The sequence below is a fragment of the Lampetra planeri genome, chromosome 54 (genome assembly GCF_965212315.1).
Source record: "Lampetra planeri chromosome 54, kcLamPlan1.2.h2, whole genome shotgun sequence".
NCBI lineage: Eukaryota > Metazoa > Chordata > Hyperoartia > Petromyzontiformes > Petromyzontidae > Lampetra > Lampetra planeri.
Genome location: NC_136160.1, coordinates 4264045 through 4289562, shown reverse-complemented (window position 1 = coordinate 4289562; position 25518 = coordinate 4264045). Strand labels below are relative to the sequence as shown.

The window sequence follows — 25518 nt, the reverse complement described above, 5'->3', positions numbered from 1 at the left end:
CCAGCGTGGTGAAATACTGGGGAAACTGCCCCCCCCCCACCCCCCGCCACCATGCTTAACCGTACTCTTCCATACCTTCTGTTGCGATGACTTATCATGTTGTTGATTACCCTTTTGGTTTTTCACAACGCCATCATCTCCAATTGTTTATCCGTTTCGATTTAAAGCTTTCGTAACTGCAGGGATTCATCTTCTTGGTTCTTTCGGTAAAGTCACGTAGAAGGGAAATAATAAAAATAAAACATAATAAAATAATTCTCACGACGTTTCGGCCACAACGCAGGAAGACGGCTGCTTGAGTTGTGGCCGAAACATCGTGAGAATTATTTTATTATGTTTTATTTTTATTATTTTATTATTTCACTTCTACGTGACTTTACCGATAGAACCAAGAAGATGTTTATCCGTTGTTACTTTTCCGACGGTTTCATTTCACTTTTCAACAGCCGCTGTGAATAGTATTTGGCCATTCACAGCAATTGCGTGTGTCACCCGGAGCACGCAGACAATGATGCAACTTGTGTCGGACAAGAAAAATATATTAAGACGCCAGACTCAGGCGTGGTGCAAGGCCAGCCACAGCACGGTGGCAAATGGCCCATGGAAAACCACCCGTGCCATGCACAACCGTGCAACCGCCGCTGTGACCGGCGTGGTAAAGTATGGAGCAAACCCTGCCACACCATCCCCCTCACCGCCAACCACGGAGACATTTGCGAACCTCCCCCCCCGTCGCCGCATATCTTCGACAGAACAGCAAACGGGTTGCAGAACGGTATGTGCGCAGGCCTCTATGTTGCAAGTCCTTTCTTCACGCGCAGGGCAAATATACATTTGCACGTTTTCCCCTTCCCCGCGGCTATTCATATTTCAAAAACACTTGCTCGCTAAGAACAAAAGGGAGTGCGCATTCGACAAACGCGTGCTGGTGCAATAGATACGTGGGGGGAGGGGGGGGGGCGCCAGGTCTGCCTCGCGGCCGACGTCAAAGGTCCCGGCACGACGCGACTCAAAAAAAGAGCAGCTGGAAAGGCCACCAACGCGTTGACTAACTTTGACCTCCAACCCAAACCCACCAACGTGTTGACTAATTTTGACCTCCAACCCAAACCCACCAACGTGTTGACTAACTTTGACCTCCAACCCAAACCCACCAACGTGTTGACTAACTTTGACCTCCAACCCAAACCCACCAACGTGTTGACTAACTTTGACCTCCAACCCAAACCCACCAACGTGTTGACTAACTTTGACCTCCAACCCAAACCCAGCAGAGGCCACCAGCGTGTTGACTAACTTTGACCTCCAACCCAAACCCAGCAGAGGCCACCAACGTGTTGACTAACTTTGACCTCCAACCCAAACCCAGCAGAGGCCACCAACGCGTTGACTAACTTTGACCTCCAACCCAAACCCAGCAGAGGCCACCAACGCGTTGACTAACCTTGGCCTCCAACCCAAACCCAGCAGAAGCCACCAACGTGTTGACTAACCTTGGCCTCCAACCCAAACCCAGGAGAGGCCACCAACGCGTTGACTAACCTTGGCCTCCAACCCAAACCCAGCAGAGGCCACCAACGCGTTGACTAACCTTGGCCTCCAACCCAAACCCAGGAGAGGCCACCAACGCGTTGACTAACCTTGGCCTCCAACCCAAACCCAGCAGAAGCCACCAACGCGTTGACTAACCTTGGCCTCCAACCCAAACCCAGGAGAGGCCACCAACGCGTTGACTAACCTTGGCCTCCAACCCAAACCCAGCAGAAGCCGCCAACGCGTTGACTAACCTTGGCCTCCAACCCAAACCCAGCAGAAGCCTCCAACGCGTTGACTAACCTTGGCCTCCAACCCAAACCCAGGAGAGGCCACCAACGTGTTGACTAACCTTGGCCTCCAACCCAAACCCAGCAGAAGCCACCAACGCGTTGACTAACCTTGGCCTCCAACCCAAACCCAGCAGAAGCCTCCAACGTGTTGACTAACCTTGGCCTCCAACCCAAACCCAGCAGAAGCCTCCAACGCGTTGACTAACTTTGACCTCCAACCCAAACCCAGCAGAAGCCACCAACGCGTTGACTAACCTTGGCCTCCAACCCAAACCCAGCAGAAGCCACCAACGTGTTGACTAACCTTGGCCTCCAACCCAAACCCAGCAGAAGCCTCCAACGCGTTGACTAACTTTGACCTCCAACCCAAACCCAGCAGAAGCCACCAGCGTGTTGACTAACCTTGGCCTCCAACCCAAACCCAGCAGAAGCCTCCAACGCGTTGACTAACCTTGGACTCCAACCCTAACCCAAGAGGAGAGGACACCACGTGTGTCGGCATCACGGTTCAAATTTGCCACGTGTATTTTTTTATTGTTTCAAATCCATTGCACGTTAAGAAATTTCGAAATACCCCCCACAACACCTCCCCCCCCAACCTCCACCCCACACACCCACTCTCTCATCTCATAGCAATCATCACCCCCTTCCCTAGCCCCCACTTTACTGCAAAATCGTAGCCGGGACCCCCGCTTGAAAAGGGGTCTCTTGAGACTGGCTCAGCCCCCGGGATAAATGTAACGCGATTTGGATTCACACAGCGCTGGACAGAGCCCGCAAGGTTGTTTTACTATTTTATAGAGAGGACGGAAAGAGTCCGTCATGAGAGGACCTTGAGTCTGGATCTCAACAGGGGCAGGGTGGGAGCCAGGAGCACGAGCGACTGGGGAGTTACACAGATTGTGGGGGAAGCGGAGGAGAATGAGCGGCCTCTCCCACTGGCTGACAGGGAAGATGAGTGAAGGGAGCAGTGGGAGAGTGTGTGGAGACCAAGAGAGCGAGGGGAGAGGTGGGAGAGTGTGTGGAGGAGAGGAGAGCGAGGGGAGAGGTGGGAGAGTGTGTGGAGACCAGTAGAGCGAGGTGAGAGGTGGGAGAGTGTGTGGAGGAGAGAGCGAGGGGAGAGGCAGGCAGGGGCGAGAGTCATGGAGGATTTGTAATCATGAAATCTATGATGGGATGAGTGGGGTGGGGGGGCAGTAGGGAGCCCCCCCCCTGCCCATCCCTGCTGAAGGCTCAACCCCCATTTTTTATTCTAATATAAAAGTCAATTTAACACCAGTTATAAAAGTCAATTTAACACGAGTTAAATTTACTTTTATATAAGACACAGGGCGTGACATACCAGAGCAGGACACGCGAGAGAGACAAAGGGCGATCTGCACAGTTACTCATTCTGTTCAGCGATTAACTCGTGTTTAAAGTTTGTTTGACATCCATTGACCTGTATCACGCCCCCGCCCCCTCCAACTATTAAATAGTTAACGCTGCAGGACTGACTGAGCATGACACCTGCACACCACCCCCCCCACCCGTCCCTGAACCCTAACACTGGACCCAAATTCTGGACCCTAACCTTGGACTCCAGATACAGAAATGAAAGAGGGTGTAACCAGGGTCGGGCGAGGAGCAGAGTCTTTCCCCACGAATCAAACTCTAAACCTGCACAGGGTTGTAAACCGAGTTGGAGCACATTCAACGATTGAAACCCCCATCCCTTTCCCCACCCATCCCATCCCCGCCAAGTCTGCCCCCGTGATTCGTTGCATCGTCGCGAAGCGGTTGGGGAGGGGAGGGGGGGTGGTCGCGGATTCAGGAATCGATTATTTTATTTTTTCATCGACCGGCAGGACTCTAGCTCGGGGTCCGAACATGCTGGGAGAGTGGCGAGAGTGGTGACGGTGTGTGGTACGAGGACAGCCGTGAAACCGCAAAGGGGATGGGCGCGACGCTCCCCTCCCGCCAAATCTCTCAACGTTTTTCCCCCAAACGTCGCTCGCAATCAGGGAGGCACTCGGGCGGACGGGCGGACGGGCGGACGGCCGGACGGACGGCCGGCAGGTGGGAGACAATCCCCGGCTCCTTGCTGTGGTAAACAAAACAAAAACCTTCTCGACAATGTCCCTTTCTCGTCTCCTCTCTCCTGCGACTGTGGCAGTGGGGTTAGTGGTCGGTCGGGTTACCATCGTCATTTCTCTGGTTTCCTCCTTGCGCAATGGGCAGCCGGTCCAGCTGTCCGTGTCGTCGTCGTCGTCACCTCCTTCCGCGTTCCCGTCGATGCTATACGGCCGAAGAATTTGCATGCAAGGTGGCCTCACGGACTTGGCGTCTGATAATTTTAGCCGCTGACCGCCCCCTCCCCCCCGTCCCCCCTTCCTCCGACAAAACCAAATTTCCTCGTGCCAATACATGCAAAGCAAAGCTGCAAATCATTGGGGGGGAGCGGGGGGGGGGGAAGTTGGTGAGTGATCACAAAATCGCCCCGAGGTGCCGATCACCACTTTTTTCAAGTAAAAGTTCAGGCCGATTTAGTATTATTATTATCTAATAACCGCACGGTTTTGCAAAGGACAGGCACCAAAATACCAAGCGGCCAGCGACTGAACAGCACCGCTGACGGCGTAACAGACGAGTGAGTGCAACACGCTTCTTGAATTTGGCGCGGTTGTTTATTACGAGAGCTTGGCAAAAAGATACGACGATGAGAGGCAAATTCCACAGGAAAGCAGTAACAGGATGGATGCAGAATGAGAAATGTTGTGAGCTGCAGTGTGGCGAGTGGGTGAGTGGTTGGGTGGGTAGGTGGGCGGGCGGGCGAGCGAGCGAGCGAATGGGTGGGTAAAGTGGGTGGGTGAGTGTGTGTTTTTGTTGTGACCGGTAGTGTGTTGGTTGAAGTGTGGGAGTCCTCAACACGGGTGGATCAATCGCCGAGTGAAGTTTGCTGGAACAATAACCATGGTAGTAAGTGGTCGTGATAAGAGAGTTATAAGGAGGTGGCTGACTGTGCTGTACCCATTATAACTGCTGGGTGAACAGAGGCGGTTAGCTGGGGGTTTTGGGGGAGGGGGTGGTGGGTTTAAGAAATGTTCCCCATCGCATCCACTGCCTTACCGGGAGATTGAATCGTCATGACAATCTCTGGATGGCACATCCAGCGTGCTGCTAAAACCATTACACCGCGGGAAGCTCCTTCACTCAGCATAAGGCTGCCAAATAGCCGTTTAATCATTGGGACTTCAGAATTTAGAACGCTTACAGCTGCACGCCAAAGGCTCTTGAATAGCCACAATGACTACGGCAACAATGACCTTCACACGTCCATTGCTCCGGAAAAGCGTTCAATCGAAGCGCTGCTTTAATGGCTGCTTGGATATTGGCTTACGACCGTAATCGGCCAGCGGGATCCAGCGCAAGATATTTACGGTCGGGATATTAAATGTTGAATAGAAAATTAGCAACGATAACCACGGCGGCGGTGATATTTTGCCGACTGGTCCCCGCGACTAACTGTGGGTGCCATCGCGTACGATGCCACACCGTAGCTCAGCAGAAGCTGGGGCTGTGGAGCACACTCCCTTCGGAGCAAGCCCACGTGTGCTCGGGTCAAAGTGCCAAGCGACTTCCTGGCTGAAATGAGCATCGAGTCATTGGCACTCACCTCCTGTTTACAGCCGGGCAAAGACAGGGGTGGAAATTACTAATTCCTCTGGCCGAGAGGGGGGGGGGGGGGGAAGGTGAGTCTATCCCATAAAACCAACCACTCTCGACTGCCCAAACAAAGTTAGTACCTATTTTATCACCCCATAAGGATGATACTGAGCTATGTCAACCAACCCAGCCACCTCCCAACATAGCCACGATTTGAACTCGTGACCCTCCCATTGTGAGCCGCTCAATCGACCCGCTGATTCACAGGGACCGGATTGTTCCAGAAGTTGCCCTGTGCCTTCCCCACCCCCACCAGCCTTCAAGTAAGTAAGGAAATATCAGAAGTGTGTAATTATCATTATTTCTACACTTGTTAGCCCAGGAAAGCCTCGCTTAAAAACCTTAGGGACCTTTTCGGAAGGGGCCTGCTCAGTAGGATGGCGACGAAAAGAATCAGAATATTTTTTTTACCCTCGAAAAATTCGATTAGCCACGCAGCAGGGGTGGGTCAGAAATTTACACGACAACAAAAAGGTCAAATAAATACGTAAAATAGAAATACAAATAAGTATACAAGTCAAAATCGCATTAGCACACCGATTCACAGGGTTGGGAAAGGCATCAAATCTCTGCGCTAGAATTGCGGTGCAATTCTGCAAATGCGTTGAACGACTGCGGCGCACGAGGGCCCTTTATCCTTCTCGAACAACGTCAGCCGGGGATCTTTAAAAGTGCGCCTTGCGATGCGGGCGGCGCGGGGTACTTCTTTATTTTAAAACAAGTATAACCCGTAAAAACAAAGTTTTTCACTATAAATCCTTTATATGCGTGGCGGCTAGAGTCCTCTCGTCCTCTGGCTTGAGATGGCTGCCACCTATGGGTCAGATGATTGCATTGCACCATTAAGCAATTGGTAATTAAATATAATATTTTTGTCCTAAAAAGTGTAAATTTTTGGAAAAAAAATTTCACGAACATTAATTGTCACGCACAACGAGTCTGTGTGGAAAATGTCAGCTCGATTGGATCACGTGAAGTGGGTTAAAAAACGACCGAAAGATTTGCACGGTCCTAAGCAAGCAAGCGAACTTAATATAAAGGATTTAAAAATTACGGTCAACACACGCGGTCCCCGCGTGATTGTCCAGGGAGGGCCGTGCCTGCCGGATTCGAACTCGTGAACCTCGGCAACAAGCGACGACCGTGCAACCCGGAGCTGGCTGGGCAGCGTCACCGCGTATGAATGCAGCTTCCATTGTATCGCTAAATCATCACAACCACAACCCCCGGGGTCGAGAGGGGGGGGGGGGCACTTATCCTGACAAGTCTGGCCTTCCAAAACCAACCGGACCACTCTGAAGTTCACAAGCACAATTACGTGGTAGAGCAAAAGACTGTACATGTGTGTGCGCAGCGCATGCTCAGGGTTTGCGGTGTATGCATACACGCACACACGTGTATCCGTACAGCCATTTCCTCAATCCACTGATGGACGGCATCGTAAGGGGGTTATCGGAGCATACTTCACCACGCTGGTTAGTGTGGGTTGGTGTAAAATCATCACAAATGCCCCCAGGTCACGCTTGCAAATGAGACGAGATCCCAGTTTCTCGAGTTCTCAACTGGTTAAACAAAATTTGCTTAAAACTCAAACGAAATAAACTTGAAAACGGGGAACGTTGTTGATAGACGTGGGAGCATAGAAGTACTGTTCCACGTAGAAACACGTAGCAACATTCAGCAACTCCAACCGCTGCCTATATCACCCATTCTGCATGCCGGTCGCCCATCAAAGCATTATCCAGTCTCCACACTGCTTTGCCTTCTGAGATCTGACGAGACATGGTGAGATCAGGAGGATTCCAAGGGAATTTCGTATACAACTTTGCGTGTAAATTTCGATTTAAAGCTTTCGTGACTGCAGGGATTCATCTTCTTGGTTCTTTCGGTAAAGTAACGTAGAGTGGAAATAATAAAATAATAAAAATAAAACATAATAAAATAATTCTCACTTTGCGTGTTTCATATACTGCTCTATACACATGTACCACGAACACAGACTTCACACATACACACAAATTACATTGTAAACACAAACGCAATATACACAAACGCAATATACACAAACGCAATATACACAAACGCAATATACACAAACCACCCCCCCCTCTTATAATCGTACAGAATGTTGGGGCAAGTCTTGTCAGTGAGCACCTATTAAGGGCGGCACGGAACACGAAGGGGTGGGGGGTGTGGGCCAGCACCCCGCCTCGCCACCTTTGTCTCTCCTGCAGATCTTATTCGTTTTCTTAGGTTTTTTTCGGTAAAGTCACGTAGGTAAAAAATTAAAATTAATAAAAGTAAAATTAAATTAAAATAAAGCTTGTGTTGCCTCCGAAACGTCGTGATTTTTATTTTTATTTTATTTTACTTTTATTAATTTAAATTTTTTACCTACGTGACTTTACCGAAAAAACCTAAGAATATGAATCCTTGCAGTCACGAAAGCTTCAAATCTAGAATCTTATTCATTATTATTGTATTATTCCACGCAGGCACGAGGTACTCATTTAAGTCCGAGTCGACCTAGGGGAGGCCACTGGCCAGAGCCGTGGTGCAGCGGTTAGCGTGGTGCGATACGAACCTGGCGACGCGAGTTGCCATTCCCGACCGCGGCGAAACATCCGCGTCTAATATCGGAGCGGTGCCTCCATCGCTCAAACATCCGCGGCACGCACACCTCGCAACAACGAGGAAGTGTCAAGGCCTCGAGCATGAGGTGTGCTCAACTTGCAAATGAGATTGCGATCCCCGTTGGCGGGGCTAAGATTGGTACCCCACCTCTTCCTGAACGTGCGAGGGTTTCGGACCGTGGGATCCCGCAGCTGCAGTGGTTGCTTAGGGGCGTGCGTGCGGTACACAACTCCCCAGGGATAACCACGGCTGACAGGATGGAAGAGGTGTTGCAGCGAGCCGGGAGTAAAGTAGTTGGGGGGCCACAATTTTTGTTGCCGTTGACAATGTTCACGAAATTACCATTAAATTTCGATTTAAAGCTTTCGTGACTGCAGGGATGCATCTTCTTGGTTCTTTCGGTAAAGTCACGTAGAATGGAAATAATAAAATAATAAAAATAAAACATAACATTTCGATTTAAAGCTTTCGTGACTGCAGGGATTCATCTTCTTGGTTCTTTCGGTAAAGTCACGTAGAATGGAAAGAATAAAATAATAAAAATAAAACATAATAAAATTATTCTCACTTTGCGTGTTTCATACACTGCTCTATACACATGTGCCACGAACACAAACTTCACACACACACACAAATCACATTGTAAACACAAACGCAATATACACAAATGCAATATATATTATAATAATATTATTATATTATATTATGTTTTGTTTTATTATTTTATTATTTCCATTCTACGTGACTTTACCGAAAGAACCAAGAAGATGAAATTAGCATTGCTCGGAGGTTCAACGGAATGCGCGGTACTGCATTGGATGAGCGCGCTGGTCGTGGGCCAGAGAGATGGGAAACTGTCTGAGCAGTCCCGAGAGCACAAACCAAACGCTCTTTGATAAAATAAAAATTACTTGCAACCACCACACCTGATTGTATGGATGTTGAACTTCTTTCACGCCGTACCTAGCCAGCCGTGCTAATGGGAGGCGCGATTAGCACGCCGATGTTGTTGTGTATGTGTTTGCGATGTAGCAGTCGAATTGACAACCCCTTGCAAACAAGATGTTCCCATCTCAAGAGGCTTTCTGGGCGATAAATATTTTAACGTAAAAGATTTGCTTACACGTTTACGTACAGTCTATGGGGTAGGATAGAACCACGGAGACCAATCAACTCGACATGGGGCGAGGGGGCACAGCCATCCCCAGGGTGGACGGCGAATCGGGGTGACCACCCCGGGCCCCGCGCATTGGGGGGCTCCACGCTGCAACGTCACGGCAGGGGAGGGGCCCACACAGTGGGATTTTCCCCGGGCCCCGCACACCAGAGGTCGCAACCGGGTGCCCGATACCCGCACCCTACCCGATACCCGGCTATCCGTTTGCGACCCTGGTGCGGCCGGGTACGAGTACGGGCAGGCCGTGAGTCACTGGTGAGTAACTGTTTGTCACTCATTTCCCAACGTCTTGTCTCTTCTCACAATTCAAGTTCCTAGAATCAACCCACCCGCGCCTGCAACATGGCTTCATCCCAGAGGTCGCAATCAGGTACCCGGCCGTACCCGTTCCATACCCGTACCCGGCTGGGTACGGGTAGGGTACGGGTACGGCCGGGTACGGGTACGAGTACCCGTTTGCGACCCTGGTGCGGCCGGGTACGGGTAGGCCGTGAGTCACCGTTTGTCACTCATTTCGGGTAGGGTACGGGTACGGGTAGCGTACGGGTACCCGTACCCGGCCGGGTACGGGTACCCGTTTGCGACCCTGGTGCGGCCGGGTACGGGTACGGGTAAGGAATCAAAGCCCGTTTGCGACCTCTGCCGCACACCCCCCAATGGAAGGCCCTGCCGGGGGTTGGTTCCGATTCGGCCTGCAGCGTGCGGAGCATTACAGGTTCAAATGTGGAAGTAGCCAGCACCTGTGAGGGTGGTTAGCTAAAGAACACATGCTGATATTATCGGTTTCTTAACATTCCGGGAAGGGTTCTGGTAAAAAAAAAACACCGAACATTTTGTTTCCACGCGCTCGGACGAGGAACCCCGATGAACACCCCCACCCCCCCCCAGCGATGTTTCGTGACAGAGAAAGTCCCAACAGACACCCCACACACCATGTTCTCTGTACGCCGCGTGACGACAGCACACCGTTGGCCTTAACGTTCCAGGGAACGGCCCTCCTCCATCACGCACCAAGAAGAGTAAGGGGGCCATTGTACAAAACGCTGCCCATTTTTATATTTTAGTTTTTAAGGCCACGGTGTTATTGACGAGCGTATCGGGCAGCTTTGCTATTTGCACTCGTGCAACGTCGCCAACGCAGTATCACCGAATAATGTATTTACATAGCAGCTCTATTGCCACCGGTCAAGGTCTACGATCCACCATCAGCCCAGAGGCTTTGGGTTGTTCTTCTTGCTTCTGGGATCCCTGACCTTATATGTCTTGACAAGTCCTGTTTGCGAGCACCTTTGAAGGCCAGGACAGTACATGACAGGGTGGGGGTGGCAAGCACCACGCCTGGCCACCTTTGTCACCCTAGTGCTGACGTTGACACATCGCACCAGGTACTCATTTAAGGCCGAGTCGACCTAGGCGAGGCCCAGATTCAGATAATAATCACTGGTGTTGGCTGGGAGCGGGAATCGAACTCGGGTCGCCGGGTTTCGTAGCGTTGAGCGATGCACCGACCGTTGTGCCACCGCTCCCCAAAATACATCTCACCCACTTGCATACACCACACGACAAATATGCGCCAAGAATTTCAATTACAATTTATTCCTTGATGCTAAACATGCCAATTTGGTTCAATTACTTCACTCGCAATTGTATTTCACATTCATCCTTGCCGGTTTACATATCCGTGAAATAATCACTGTAAACCCGTTTAACGTTTCTGCAACTTAATTTTACTACAAATGGCGATTTGTCCGAGCCAAATTTCATTTGCCTGAAAATGAATTTTTCGTTAATATTGATTTACGTCAGAAGCTTCAGTTTCTGCTGTAGCGTGTCTTGTGTTTCGCGCTCGCATTTCATCGCCGCATTTTACTTCTTGTATCTCATCGGTTTATCTTTTTTTTTTGCAACAAATCTTTCTCACCTGGACAATCCAGTTGAGACGGCCACATTCTCACGTGGCAACAGTGTCACCCCAGGGCGTGTCCAGTGACAAACGCGCAGCAAAACACGTCCGTGGCATAACGTCGGCAAACATTCTAAAGCGTATAAGCGCCGTCACAGTTTGAGGCCCTATTTTGTCATATTGGCGACACTCTTGCAAAATGAGACTAATCCTGAGTCTCTTGAGTTCTCACCTGGTTATAAACAAACACACTTCAAACAATGTGTATCTGTATATACCACGCAACAACAACCACCACCACCACCATTAGCAACTAAGTGGCGGTGACGTCACCAGGGCGCTTGTGCAAGGCTGTGTGTATTTTAAGGCCACGTGAAGTGTCCAACGCCCGCTGGCAGGAGGTCACGGGGCAGACCCAGGTGCCACGGGTCAACTGACTGAGATGACCGAGATGACTGGCCGATGCACCACCTGTGCCCCCTACTGTGCCAACTTGCTGTGTTTTATCCGCCCAGGGCTCCGCTCGTTGTTGTGAGCGTCGCTCCTCAGCCCTCCGTTGTTGCTGGAGGGCGACTGCCTCCAACTGCACCAGTAGCGTCCTTCGCAAGCCTCCTCCACAGAAGCCGATCTTGACACCGCTGGTACCAGTCATCGGCAAGTCCACTCAGGAGGTCACGGGACAGACCCAGGTGCCATGGGTTGACGGACTGAGATGACTGGCCCGATGCATATACCACACAAAGACAAAGATCCACCGTATAGCCGCAACAGACTGTTGGAGGAAGTGCTGTTAGTGAGCACCAATGAAGGCCGGCACGGCACACGAGGAGGTAACATGGCCACCACCACGCCTGGCTGTTCGTCTCCCCAGTTGCGATGCTTACACAACGCATCAGGTACTCGTTTCAGGCCGAGTCGACCAAGGGGAGGCCCAAGACCGGTTCAAATAATCTCCACTGGTGTTGACCACGAGCAGGAATTGAACTTGGGTCGTGAGGTGAGTAGTGCAACAATTTCTAAAAATCAACGCGGGCATTCAATAAATGACGCAACAACTGTGTTGCCACCTCCACTCTGCACCCATCCTCAATTCCCACCATTACCACCACCGTGGCAAACAAGCCCCACTCTGTGTAGTAGCAGCAGGAGTTAAGGCCCTTTTCTTAGTCACCACTTCCTCCTCACCGCCCCTCCTGTCTCTCCGTTTCGTTCCCATCCTTTTCCTCCGATTTCCCATTCTTTCTCTCATATCTCTTTCCTTCGCCCCGTAAATATACTACACCCTTGACTCGACTCCACACGGGTAGAACGTTGCAAGCGCATGGCACACTTGAACACACCACCACCACGCCAACACATACACACACCACCACGATCACACTTGCACACATCACCATCACACTTGCACACACCACCACCACCCCACACTTGAACACACCACCACCACCCCACACTTGAACACACCACCACCACCCCACACTTGAACACACCACCGCCACCACACTTGCACACACCACCACCACCCCACACTTGAACACACCACCCCCACACTTGCACACACCACCACACTTGAACACACCACCTCACTTGCACACAACACCACCACACTTGCACACACCACCACCACCTCACACTTGAACACACCACCACCACCCCACACTTGCACACACCACCACCACCCCACACTTGAACACACTACCACCACCCAACACTTGAACACACCACCACCACACTTGCACACACCACCACCACCCCACACTTGAACACACCACCTCACTTGCACACAACACCACCACACTTGCACACACCACCACCACCCCACACTTGAACACACCACCACCACCCCATACTTGAACACACCACCACCACACTTGAACACACCACCACCACACTTGCACACACCACCACACTTGAACACACCACCACACTTGAACACACCGCCACCTCACTTGCACACACCACCACCACCGCACACTTGCACACAACACCACCACGCCAACACATACACACACCACCACGATCACGCTCACACTTGCACACAACACCACCCTTGCACACTCGTAGAAGCAGCGCACTTGCGAAACGGCTCCAGCAATGTCTATTGTTTTGTGCGTGCGGTGTAATACTCCCAAACTTGCCAAATGTTCACCGTCACGTCGCCAGGCACGTGGTCAGCACGTGCGAACAACGTCACGGGACTTTAACGTCGTGCCCCCTCCACACCCCGCGACACGGGACAGGCACCGCCTCAGTAAATTGCACATTAAGTTTTTCATCACCGCTCGGCAATAAGTGACCAAACGTACAGACGTGGCTGCTGATGGTGGTGGTGGTGGTGCAATCCATTGGGGAGAGGGGAGGGAGGGTGGAGCACACGTCACTCGCCATATCTGTTCAAATAATTTCGGCACACCTTGGGCAGGAACCGGCCTGAGCGAGCTCTGTGTGGCCTTTTTTTTTTACACGTTTTATTTACAAGCATAGTAAAAGCGCCGGGCACTTACACCGCGACATTAAGCCTCAGTTTATCTAAGCCGAGTAGAACAGGCCAGTTCTCAAACAAACATTGCCCGGTTCGGCTACAGTGGTCGGTATCATAACCGGGTTGAACCGGGTAACCGCACCGACAATTTCAGCCACAAACGCTTACCCTACCCAAAAAAAAACCACACACACACACTTACACCACTTCAGTGCAAATAAAGAAACACACACACACACATCAGCAAGTACACTACATGCATACGCCAATGCACACCTGTATACCACACGTGATCACACCAAGACACACACCTCTAGCGCACACACACACACGCACCTATCATACATGTCTACACCAAGACACACACCTGTCAAGCACACACCCAAAGCTCTCTAGAGTACACCTAGAGAGCTTTGGGTGTGTGCCAGGCCAGGTGCACACTTTGAGGCCACGTGAAGTGGTCGACAGGAGGGTCACGGGACAGACCCAGGTGGTGCCATGGGTTGGCCGACTGAGATGACTGGCAGATGCACCACCAGCTGTAACCCACTCTACTACGCACACACATCACAACCACACACACACACCAACAAACAGCCCACTACTCCACCTTAATACATTTGCACATTAAAGATAAAGCTCACCCGGACACCATTGGAACCTCATTTGCCAGTAAAAAAATATGATAATTGGTTTTTTACCCTTCTATCTGGCAACAAAACTGACACCTTTTTTTTTACAAGGAGTCATGTTTTCATAGACCACAATACCTGCAGTCACAATCACCCGGACAGCCTACAGAGTTATATTTACTAGACCCTACTACGGTCAACACTGCTCGCACGGAAGAGGGGAGGAGGGAGGTTATTTCCCCGGTGCCGATGATGACAAAGACTCACACACACACACAACTCACACAAGCCAGACACGGTACTACTGATTTAAGGCCGAGCCCACCCAGGGGGTCGACGCCCAGGACCTGGTTCGGATATTCGCCGACGATGTTGCCGAGCCGGGGGGGGGGTGAGGGTTGCCTGGTTCGTAACGCACTGCGATTAGACCGCTCACACCACCGCTCTCTCTCTCTCTTCCAGTCTCCCGATTGGGGCACAACACTGACACTTACCCCCCAAACACACACACACATCCAACACACCCGCCACAATGCATCGTGGCATTATCGGCTGCAGCGTGTTCAAATGAACTGCGCAGGGTCAACCGGTACGTCCGAGGATGTGGTGTGTGTGGTGTGTGCGCATGTGGTGTGTGTGTGGTGTGTGTGTGGTGTGTATGTGGTGTGTGCGTGTGTGGTGTGTGCAAATGTGGTGTGTGTGTGGTGTGTGTGGTGTGTGCACACGTGGTGTGTGTGCTGTGTGTGGAGTGTTCGTGTGTGGTGTGTGTGGTGTGTTCGTGTGTGGTGTGTGTGGTGTGTGTGTACATGTGGTGTGTGTGTACATGTGGTGTGTGTGGTGTGTGCACATGTGGTGTGTGGTGTGTGCGTGTGTGGTGTGTGCGCATGTGGTGTGTGTGGTGTGTGGTGTGTGTGGTGTGTGCACATGTGGTGTATGTGGTGTGTGTGCTGTGTGTAGTGTTCGTGTGTGGTGTGTGTGTACATGTGGTGTGTGTGGTGTGTGCGGTTGTGGGGAGCGGTGGTGCAGCGGTTAGCGTGCTGCGTTGCGAACCCGGCGCCCCGAGTTGGACCGGTGGCGATTATCTAAATCGGACCTGGGCCTCCTCCCCTAGGCCGGCTCAGCCTCAAATGAGTACCTGGTGCGGTGTGTAGTAAACATCGACACTGGGGAGACAAAGGCGGCCGGGCGTGGTGCTGGCCACCCACCCCCTCGTGTACCGTGCCGACCTTCATAGGTGCTGGCTAACAGCACTTGCCCCAACATTCTGTTAAGGCTACACGGGGGATCTTTGTTTTTTTTTGTAATGCAATTATCAGAGGGCACGTGGTTGTGTTGCGCGAGTGTGTGTACACGTCATCATCGGGGATACAAAGGTGTCCGTGTCTGGTGCTCGCCACACTACTCATAGTTGGTTGTGTGTCGTTGTGAATGTGTATACCCCGTGTCCGTGTGTGGTTGTATGTGGTTGTATGGTTGTGAATGTGTATACCCCGTGTCTGTGTGGTTGTGTGTGGTTGTGTGGTTGTAAATGTGTATACCCCGTGTCCGTGTGTCTGTGTGATTGTGTCCGTGTCTGTGTGTGGTTATCCCGTGTCTGTGTGGTGTGGTTATCCCCGTGTCCGTGTGGTTATCCCCATGTCCGTGTGTTTGTGTGATTATCCCCGTGTCCGTGTGTGGTTATCCCCATGTTTGTGTAGATGTGTCCATGTGTGCGAGTCTGGGTGTGGCTGTGATGAAGACCGTAGTCAACGTGATGGTGTTCCTGGTCATGTGGCCGTGTCGCTTGATGGGTGCAGTTCACGTAGTCCTGTGGATGATGTGTACCTGCTGTGTGTGTCTGTACGGCTGGCGTATACTTGATGTGTGTGGCCGATGAATGGCTGACGTGTACCTGCTGTGTGTGTCTGTACGGCTGGTATATACCTGATGTGTGTGTCTGTCTGATGAATGGCTGAAACACCACCTGTATACCTGATGTGTGTGTGCCTGATGCATGCCTGACGTGTACCTGATGTGTGTGTCTGTACGGCTGGTGTGTACCTGATGTGTGTGTCTGATGAATGGCTGAAACTTCACCTGTGTACCTGATCTGTGTGTGGCTAATGAATGCCTGACGTGTACCTGATGTGTGTGTCTGTACGGCTGGTGTGTACCTGATGTATGTGGCCGATGAATGGCTGAAACATCACCTGTATACCTGATCTGTGTGGCTGATGTGTGTGTCTGTACGGCTGGTGTGTACTTGATGTGTGTGGCCGATGAATGCCTGACGTGTATCTGCTGTGTAGCTCACGTGTGTGTGTGTGCTCGACATGTGTGTGTGTGTGTGCCCGACATGTGTGTGTGTGTGTGTGCCCGACATGTGTGTGTGTGTGTGTGCCCGACATGTGTGTGTGTGTGTGTGCCCGACATGTGTGTGTGTGTGTGTGTGCCCGACATGTGTGTGTGTGTGTGTGCCCGACATGTGTGTGTGTGTGTGTGCCCGACATGTGTGTGTGTGTGTGTGCCCGACATGTGTGTGTGTGCCCGACATGTGTGTGTGTGTGTGTGCCCGACATGTGTGTGTGTGTGTGTGCCCGACATGTGTGTGTGTGTGTGTGCCCGACATGTGTGTGTGTGTGTGTGCCCGACATGTGTGTGTGTGTGTGTGTGCCCGACATGTGTGTGTGTGTGTGTGCCCGACATGTGTGTGTGTGTGTGTGCCCGACATGTGTGTGTGTGTGTGTGCCCGACATGTGTGTGTGTGTGTGTGCCCGACATGTGTGTGTGTGTGTGCCCGACATGTGTGTGTGTGCCCGACATGTGTGTGTGTGTGTGTGCCCGACATGTGTGTGTGTGTGTGCCCGACATGTGTGTGTGTGTGTGTGTGCCCGACATGTGTGTGTGTGTGTGTGCCCGACATGTGTGTGTGTGTGTGTGCCCGACATGTGTGTGTGTGTGTGCCCGACATGTGTGTGTGTGTGTGTGCCCGACATGTGTGTGTGTGTGCCCGACATGTGTGTGTGTGTGTGTGCCCGACATGTGTGTGTGTGTGTGTGCCCGACATGTGTGTGTGTGTGTGTGCCCGACATGTGTGTGTGTGTGTGTGCCCGACATGTGTGTGTGTGTGTGTGCCCGACATGTGTGTGTGTGTGTGTGCCCGACATGTGTGTGTGTGTGTGCCCGACATGTGTGTGTGTGCCCGACATGTGTGTGTGTGCCCGACATGTGTGTGTGTGCCCGACATGTGTGTGTGTGCCCGACATGTGTGTGTGTGCCCGACATGTGTGTGTGCCCGACATGTGTGTGTGTGTGCCCGACATGTGTGTGCCCGACATGTGTGTGTGTGTCGCCGCAACTCACCGAGGCCCGGCGACACGTAGATGAAGTAGAGGAAGGAAGACGACAGCGAGAAGAGGAACAGCAGCGCCACCATGGAACGGTTCCTTAGCCGCAGCGTTCGCATCGCGGCCGCTTCCTCGCCACCAATCAATTAACGACCCCCCCCCCCTCTGACCAAGCTGACAATTAACGCTTCAGCTAATTAGGAGGGTAAAGCCCCCTTCCTCCACCACCCCCCAACGGAGGTGCTGAGCGGGCTAGCAGAGAGCTTCTTTTTTCATCGTCATCATCGTCACCATCACCATCGTCACCATCACCATCATCGCCGTCGCCGCCGTCGCCACCGCCGCTTGAGGGGTCACTGCGGGCCGCTGGACCGGGGCTGGCATGGCCAGACGGGGGCCTCTGGGAACGTCGTCGCTGGCAACTTTGAACTACCACCACCACCACCAGCACCACCACCACCAGCAGCAGCAGCACCACCAGCAGCAACCCACCAGCAGCAACCCACCAGCAGCAACCCACCAGCAGCAACCCACCAGCAGCAACCCACCAGCAGCAACCCACCAGCAGCAACCCACCAGCACCACCACCAGCACCACCACCACCAGCACCACCAGCAGCACCACCACCACCACCGCTACCCGCGGGGCGTTCTCGCCTCGGCTGCTACCGCCGCAAAGAACCACGTCCGCCCGGCGGCGAGCAGCAAGCGGAAAGTGTGGGCATGCGGGCGGTCCCTTTATAGCGAGCCGGCAGGCAGAGCCGCCGGTGGTGGGGAGAGAGGGAGGTGGAGGTGGTGGTGGGGAGAGAGAGGGGGAGGTGGTGGGGGGAGGAGGAGGAGGAGGGGGGGAGACGACGGCGACGATGACGGCGGCGGCGGCGTCGACTCAGCCAGCGCCCTGCTTGCTTCGCCCCCCCTCCACTTGCCTCCTCTGGGCTGAGGCAAATTTTTACGCGTGACGTCATCACGCACGATCTCTGCTGGCTTCCCCCCCCCCTGCGTGACGTCATCACGTCATCGGTTCATCGGATCCGCCCTACGCCCCCCCCTCCTCCATTTTTTATTATTTGATAACGGGGTTGGGGGTGGGGCGGTGATGACGTAATCACGTACGATTGACGCTGCCCTCCCTCCCCCATCCCCCGCGCCGTTTGTATGCGAGCGGGGCGCGTGACGTCATCGCGTGATCGGATCCGCCCATCCCGTCTTTTTTGAATCCGAGGTTTGGGTGGGGCTGTGGTGACCTCATCGCGTTCGACCGTAACGGCAATGACGTCATCCTTTATACCCAAGCGGGGCGGGTGACGTCACCACGTAATCAGATCCGCCTCGTCCCCCTATTTTTTTTGTGTGCAACGGGGGTTTGGGTGGGGCGGTGGTGACGTCATCGCGTTCGAAACGTAGCGACGCCCACCCCCTGACGTCACACGCGCTCTTCCTTCTTTCGCAATAACTGTCCGGGTTTTGTCGGTGCGGTGACGTCACTCAAGGGGTGGGTGGGGGGGAAAAAGGGGGGGATGAGGGGAGGGGGAGGGTAGGCGCCCTTAGCGACGGCCCCATAGCAACCAGGGCTCGCACTCACCGCCGGTGATGTTGTTACAGTGATGTTGTTACAGTGATGTTGTTACAGTGATGTTGTTACAGTGATGTTGTTACAGTGATGTTGTTAGTGATGTTGTTACAGTGATGTTGTTACAGTGATGTTGTTACAGTGATGTTGTTACAGTGATGTTGTTACAGTGATGTTGTTACAGTGATGTTGTTACAGTGATGTTGTTACAGTGATGTTGTTACAGTGATGTTGTTACAGTGATGTTGTTAGTGATGTTGTTACAGTGATGTTGTTACAGTGATGTTGTTACAGTGATGTTGTTACAGTGATGTTGTTAGTGATGTTGTTACAGTGATGTTGTTAGTGATGTTGTTACAGTGATGTTGTTACAGTGATGTTGTTACAGTGATGTTGTTAGTGATGTTGTTACAGTGATGTTGTTACAGTGATGTTGTTACAGTGATGTTGTTACAGTGATGTTGTTAGTGATGTTGTTACAGTGATGTTGTTACAGTGATGTTGTTACAGTGATGTTGTTACAGTGATGTTGTTACAGTGATGTTGTTAGTGATGTTGTTAGTGATGTTGTTACAGTGATGTTGTTAGTGATGTTGTTACAGTGATGTTGTTAGTGATGTTGTTACAGTGATGTTGTTACAGTGATGTTGTTACAGTGATGTTGTTACAGTGATGTTGTTAGTGATGTTGTTACAGTGATGTTGTTAGTGATGTTGTTACAGTGATGTTGTTACAGTGATGTTGTTACAGTGATGTTGTTAGTGATGTTGTTACAGTGATGTTGTTACAGTGATGTTGTTACAGTGATGTTGTTACAGTGATGTTGTTACAGTGATGTTGTTAGTGATGTTGTTACAGTGATGTTGTTACAGTGATGTTGTTACAGTGATGTTGTTACAGTGATGTTGTTAGTGATGTTGTTACAGTGATGTTGTTACAGTGATGTTGTTACAGTGATGTTGTTAGTGATGTTGTTAGTGATGTTGTTACAGTGATGTTGTTACAGTGATGTTGTTACAGTGATGTTGTTACAGTGATGTTGTTACAGTGATGTTGTTAGTGATGTTGTTACAGTGATGTTGTTACAGTGATGTTGTTACAGTACTCCACAACCACCGGTTGTTTGTGGGTTAGATCGCCTAAATATATAAACGTGTGTCGTTAAACCCGCCGCCACCCGACACAGACAATTAGTAAGTTTTACTGAAGTTTATATTATTGATATCGGTCACGATAGACTCCCACGTGTTACATTGCACGGTACTGTGTACGAGTCCACAGTGGATGGAGCATGATTGACCTTACTGACAATGATGTGTAACAGCCACCCCCCCCCCTGCTGATGGATGTGGCACTCACTCCGTGAGGGGGGGTGTATGACCATACTTCACCACGCCTGGCCAGTGTGTGGGGTGGTGGAAAAGGCATGGAGGCAGGGCCAGATTAAGATTTTGTTAGCCCTCTGGGCTACAGGTAACTGTGAGTCCCCCAGTAATATTTTTAAAAAGAAAAGAAAGTTAAAGAAAAAAATAAAGGAATTTTTTACAAGGCTAACGAAAAATAAAAAATAAAATTACAAGGCTAACAAAAATAAAATTCAGCATTCACAAATGAAATAACGTTTCACTTAATTTTCGATTTAAAGCTTTCGTGACTGCAGGGATTCATCTTCTTGGTTCTTTCGGTAAAGTCACGTAGAAGAGAAATAATAAAATAATAAAAATAAAACATCATAAAATAATTCTCACGACGTTTTGTAAACATACAAAACATATATTTCCATGCATGTAGATTAGCTTTCATTCGCCTTCTTAACGCCATTGGCTTCTTTTTTCAAATTACACACTTGTGAATTTTAGTCTGGATATATTAAATGTAAAATTTTTGTCGTATGTATCATTGTATTAATATACAGACTGGCTCAACGTTCAGGACACAATGTTTTATTTATCTTAACAAATTATTAAACAGACTGCCATTAACGTTAACGCATGCATGTACAGTATTCTATTTTGAAAATAACTTGAGACTTTTTTTGTTTTAAGAATATATCTTTATTCTTTAGCTTCCCGTCAAACAGAATGTATTCTCGTCAATTTAATTTCAATTTTTTTCAAATTTCATCTGAAGAGGAAGAATAAATAAGAATAAATAGACGATAATAATGACGGCAGATAAACTATTAAATTTCGATGTAAAGCTTTCGTGACTGCAGGGATTCATCTTCTTGGTTCTTTCGGTAAAGTCACGTAGAAGGGAAATAATAAAATAATACAAATTAAACAATAACATTTCGATTTAAAGCTTTCGTGACTGCAGGGATTCATCTTCTTGGTTCTTTCGGTAAAGTCACGTAGAAGGGGAATAATAAAATAATAAAAATAAAACATAATAAAATACATTTCTCACGACGTTTCGGCCACAACGCAAGCAGCCGTCCTCAGGTGAAAAACAGGTCTGTCGGAAAGACAGCGTCATTTATTTTTTTTATTTCATTATTTCCCTTCTACGTGACTTTACCGAAAGAACCAAAAAGATAAACTATTACCTTTAAATATATATATTTTTAAATATTTTAATGCCAGCGTTAACATAAATGAAATCACGTATTTGTCCCCCAACCCCTGTATCACGCAGCTCACCGATTGCACAAGAGGATAACGCAAACCTGTCAACCCCTTATCAGTGCCATACCTTATTACAGATCAACTCAGACCCTATTCGTCACCCCGTGCCCTTATAAATCTCAACGTTCCCATCACAAGGGAGAAACACAAATAGACAAAACAATGTTGTTGTCCGTATTGAAACGGATGTACGCCGTATGGACCTGAAAACTCAATGTCCCTGTACAAGATTATGGGTAAACCTTACGGGTTGACAGCTGTGCTACAACACTACCATACACTACACTACTATACACTACACTACTATACACTACACTACTATACACTACACTACTATACACTATACTACTATACACTACACTACTATCTACACTACGAAACACTGCACTATACACTACTATACACTACACTACTATACACTACACTATACACTACTATACACTACACTACTATACACTACACTACTATACACTACACTATACACTACACTATACACTACTATACACTACACTATACACTACTATACACTATACTACTATACACTACACTACACACTACACTACTATACACTACACTACTATACACTACACTATACACTACACTATACACTACACTACCTTTTAACGCTCCCCAGCCGGCTGTCGCCAGCCGGCTGTAATGACTCAACGACACTCGACTTGAAATGCGTCCAGACAGCTCGTCACCAACTCATCACCAGCTCGTCACCAGCTTTGTTTTGTGTTGCTGTCACGTTCTGAACCCGCACCTACTTGGACATCTCCAGGGGTGGGCGGGTGTGGCAAGAGCTTTACAGATCATCTGATTCCTCCAATATAAATATTCAGATTTTTGTTGTTGTTGTTGCACGCTATACACATGCCTCGCCGAGTCTCACGAATCGTAAGTGGGGAGATTGTTCGCGTTCGGATGTTTGGCTATTAATTGCACGTTCTTCCAATGTGTTTGCTGTGGCTGCCCACTAAACAATGGACTTGCTCCGCTCAACAATGGACTTGCTCCGCTCAACAATGGGCTGCCCGCTAAAACAATGGACTTGCTCCGCTCAACAATGGGCTGTCCGCTAAAACAATGGACTTGCTCTGCTCAACAATGGACTTGCTCCGCTCAACAATGGGCTGCCCGCTAAACAATGGGCTGCCTGCTAAACAATGGACTTGCTCCGCTCACCTGTCAACGGCCCCCGTCGACTCCAACACAAAACAGCGTCACCGATGTGGTGGGCAACCCCCCCCCACCCACACCACCCACACCCCCCACCCCCACCCACACCACCGACACACCTTGACGGTGGTAACAGGAGCACGAGATGATGACACGGGACACGTTACGCTCTCCACGATAAAGATAAAGACAAAGATCACCCGTGTAGCCTTAACATACTGTTGGGGCAAGTGCTGTTAGCGAGCACCTATGAAGGCCGGCACGGCACACGAGGGGGGTGGGTGGACAATACCACGCCCAGCCGCCTTTGTCTCCCCAGTGGCGATTTTTACACATCGCACTAGGTATTCATTTGAGGTTGAGTCGACCTAGGGGCGGCCCAGGACCGGTTCAGATAATCGTCACCGGTGTTGGCCGTGAGCAGGAATCGAACGCGGGTCGCCGGGTTCAGTAACGCAGCGCGCTAACCACTACACCACCGCTCCCCATAAGACAAAGATCCCCCATATAGCCTTAACACACACACACGTTGACACTTGACACACCGATTAAGATCCGCTTCACCATCCCCCCCACCCCGTTTTGCCCGAACATATTTTTTTGAGTGCAAGTGCATCCAGCGGCTAAAACTAAAGAGACATTAACGCCAATACTGACGCAAACAACAACAACAACACAAGCGCTGACACGAACACAATGGCACCATCGCGAACGCACGCACGCTGACACCGATAATGACACACACACACGCTGGCAACAAGCACACACGTGTTGCCACTGACACAAGACACTGGCACGACACGCACGAAGACGCGAACTCTTTTACGCCGTCGCCAAACGCAGACGAACGTCCACACGAACAACAATGACTCAAACACGACATGAACAGTGGACACGATCGCTAACTATTGACACTGATGGAAGACAAACACTGGCACGCAGTCCCTCGGTATACAGACCGGTGAAATACCGAAACTCTTCTTCTTGGTTCTTTCGGTAAAGTCACGTAGAAGGAAAATAATAAAATAATAAAAAGAAACCATTTTCTATTATTATATTATTTTATTATTATTATTATTTTATTTTTTTCCTTCTACGTGACTTTACCGAAAGAACCAAGAAGAAGAATCCCTGCAGTCACGAAAGCTTTAAATCGAAATTTAACTACCGCAACTCTGTAATTTTTTGTTCCTAAATTTTTTTTTATTCACCCGCTAGAGCACAATGAGCGATTCGGGTTATGTTCAGTGGTGACCTGGCCACACGCGATGATTGCTCATCGAAATAATTTGTTATCATTGTCGTCATCATCATCGTCATCGTCGTCATCATCATCATCATCACACGAATGGTATTTTATAAATAGCAGCCAAGAGGACATTTAAAACACTCGGACTCCCACATTAAAACAGGCATCGCCTGGGTCCGGGATCGAACCCACGCGTTTCCTTGCGTAACCAGGCAAGGGAAAGAGAGAGAGATCAAATATAATTACCGCCTTTAAATTATTTCAAACTCTTAGACCCACTCAACATGAAAAAAAAACATATATATATACCCCATGACGCATACGTCAGCCTGGGTATGAGCCCACGGAGTTGCGAAACGCATGAGCACACCATGGCGATGATGCACGGGCACACTGCGTCACATACCAGACGTGCATGCGTGCACTGGTGACGACTTGGCTGGCTATTCGTAGGTGTGTGTGTGGGTGGTGTGTTCCTTTGGGCTCCCTGCCAGGGTGGAAAGCCGCAGTGGTTCACGTCGTTTTAGCGCCCTCACAGGCGTGAGAGCGCCTGGGTTCCGATCGCCAAGGGAGGTTTCGTGCGTAATTCGCTGCGTCCCGTGAGCGTGCGTTCTCATTGTGCGCCTGTTCTGCATGGGATCTCCTCTGACCCCTCGGGTTTCCCCTCTCAGCTAAACCGTCACCCTCTCTCTTTCTTTTTTTACAATCAGTGGAAACAAGAAGATGCTCGGTGTAGTCGGCACTTTGCTTCGTTCATCATTTCGTATTTTTTAAAATCCTTTATATTAAGTTCAACTTGCTTGCTTGCTTGCGCGCTTACGACCGTGCAAATCTTTCGGTCGTTTTTTAACCCACTTCCCGTGATCCAATCGAGCTGACATTTTCCACACAGACTCGTTGTGCGTGACAATTTATGTTCGTGAAAAAAATCCAAAATTTTTCATATTTAATTTAAAATACCAATGTGATAAAAATGAAACTCTTACTCAAGAAAAACAGAAATGAATAATAAAATAAAACCGATGCCACGCATATAAAGGATTTATAGTGAAAAACTTTGTTTTTACGGGTTAATTTTTTAAACTTTGCTTCATGTCACCCCCCCCCACCTCGCTCTCTCTCTCGTTCTGCACGCAGCCCTTCTCGCAGTCGAACGGCCTCCGACGCGTAGCTCATGTCCCTCTCTCTCTCCCTCCCTACCCCCAA

General features: G+C 50.0%; 1 protein-coding gene across 1 annotated transcript in view; it reads right to left on the bottom strand.

The window, feature by feature from the left end:
- The window catches only part of LOC144735264 (beta-1,4-galactosyltransferase 6-like), a 42960-nt gene extending 24440 nt beyond the window's left edge, over positions 1–18520 (bottom strand). The window contains exon 1 of the mRNA XM_078617771.1: positions 17702–18520. Within this exon, the coding sequence (XP_078473897.1) occupies positions 17702–17804 (103 nt within the window). The 5' untranslated portion in view covers positions 17805–18520. The remainder of the gene's footprint in view (positions 1–17701) is intronic.
- Between the last annotated feature and the right edge of the window lie 6998 nt (positions 18521–25518).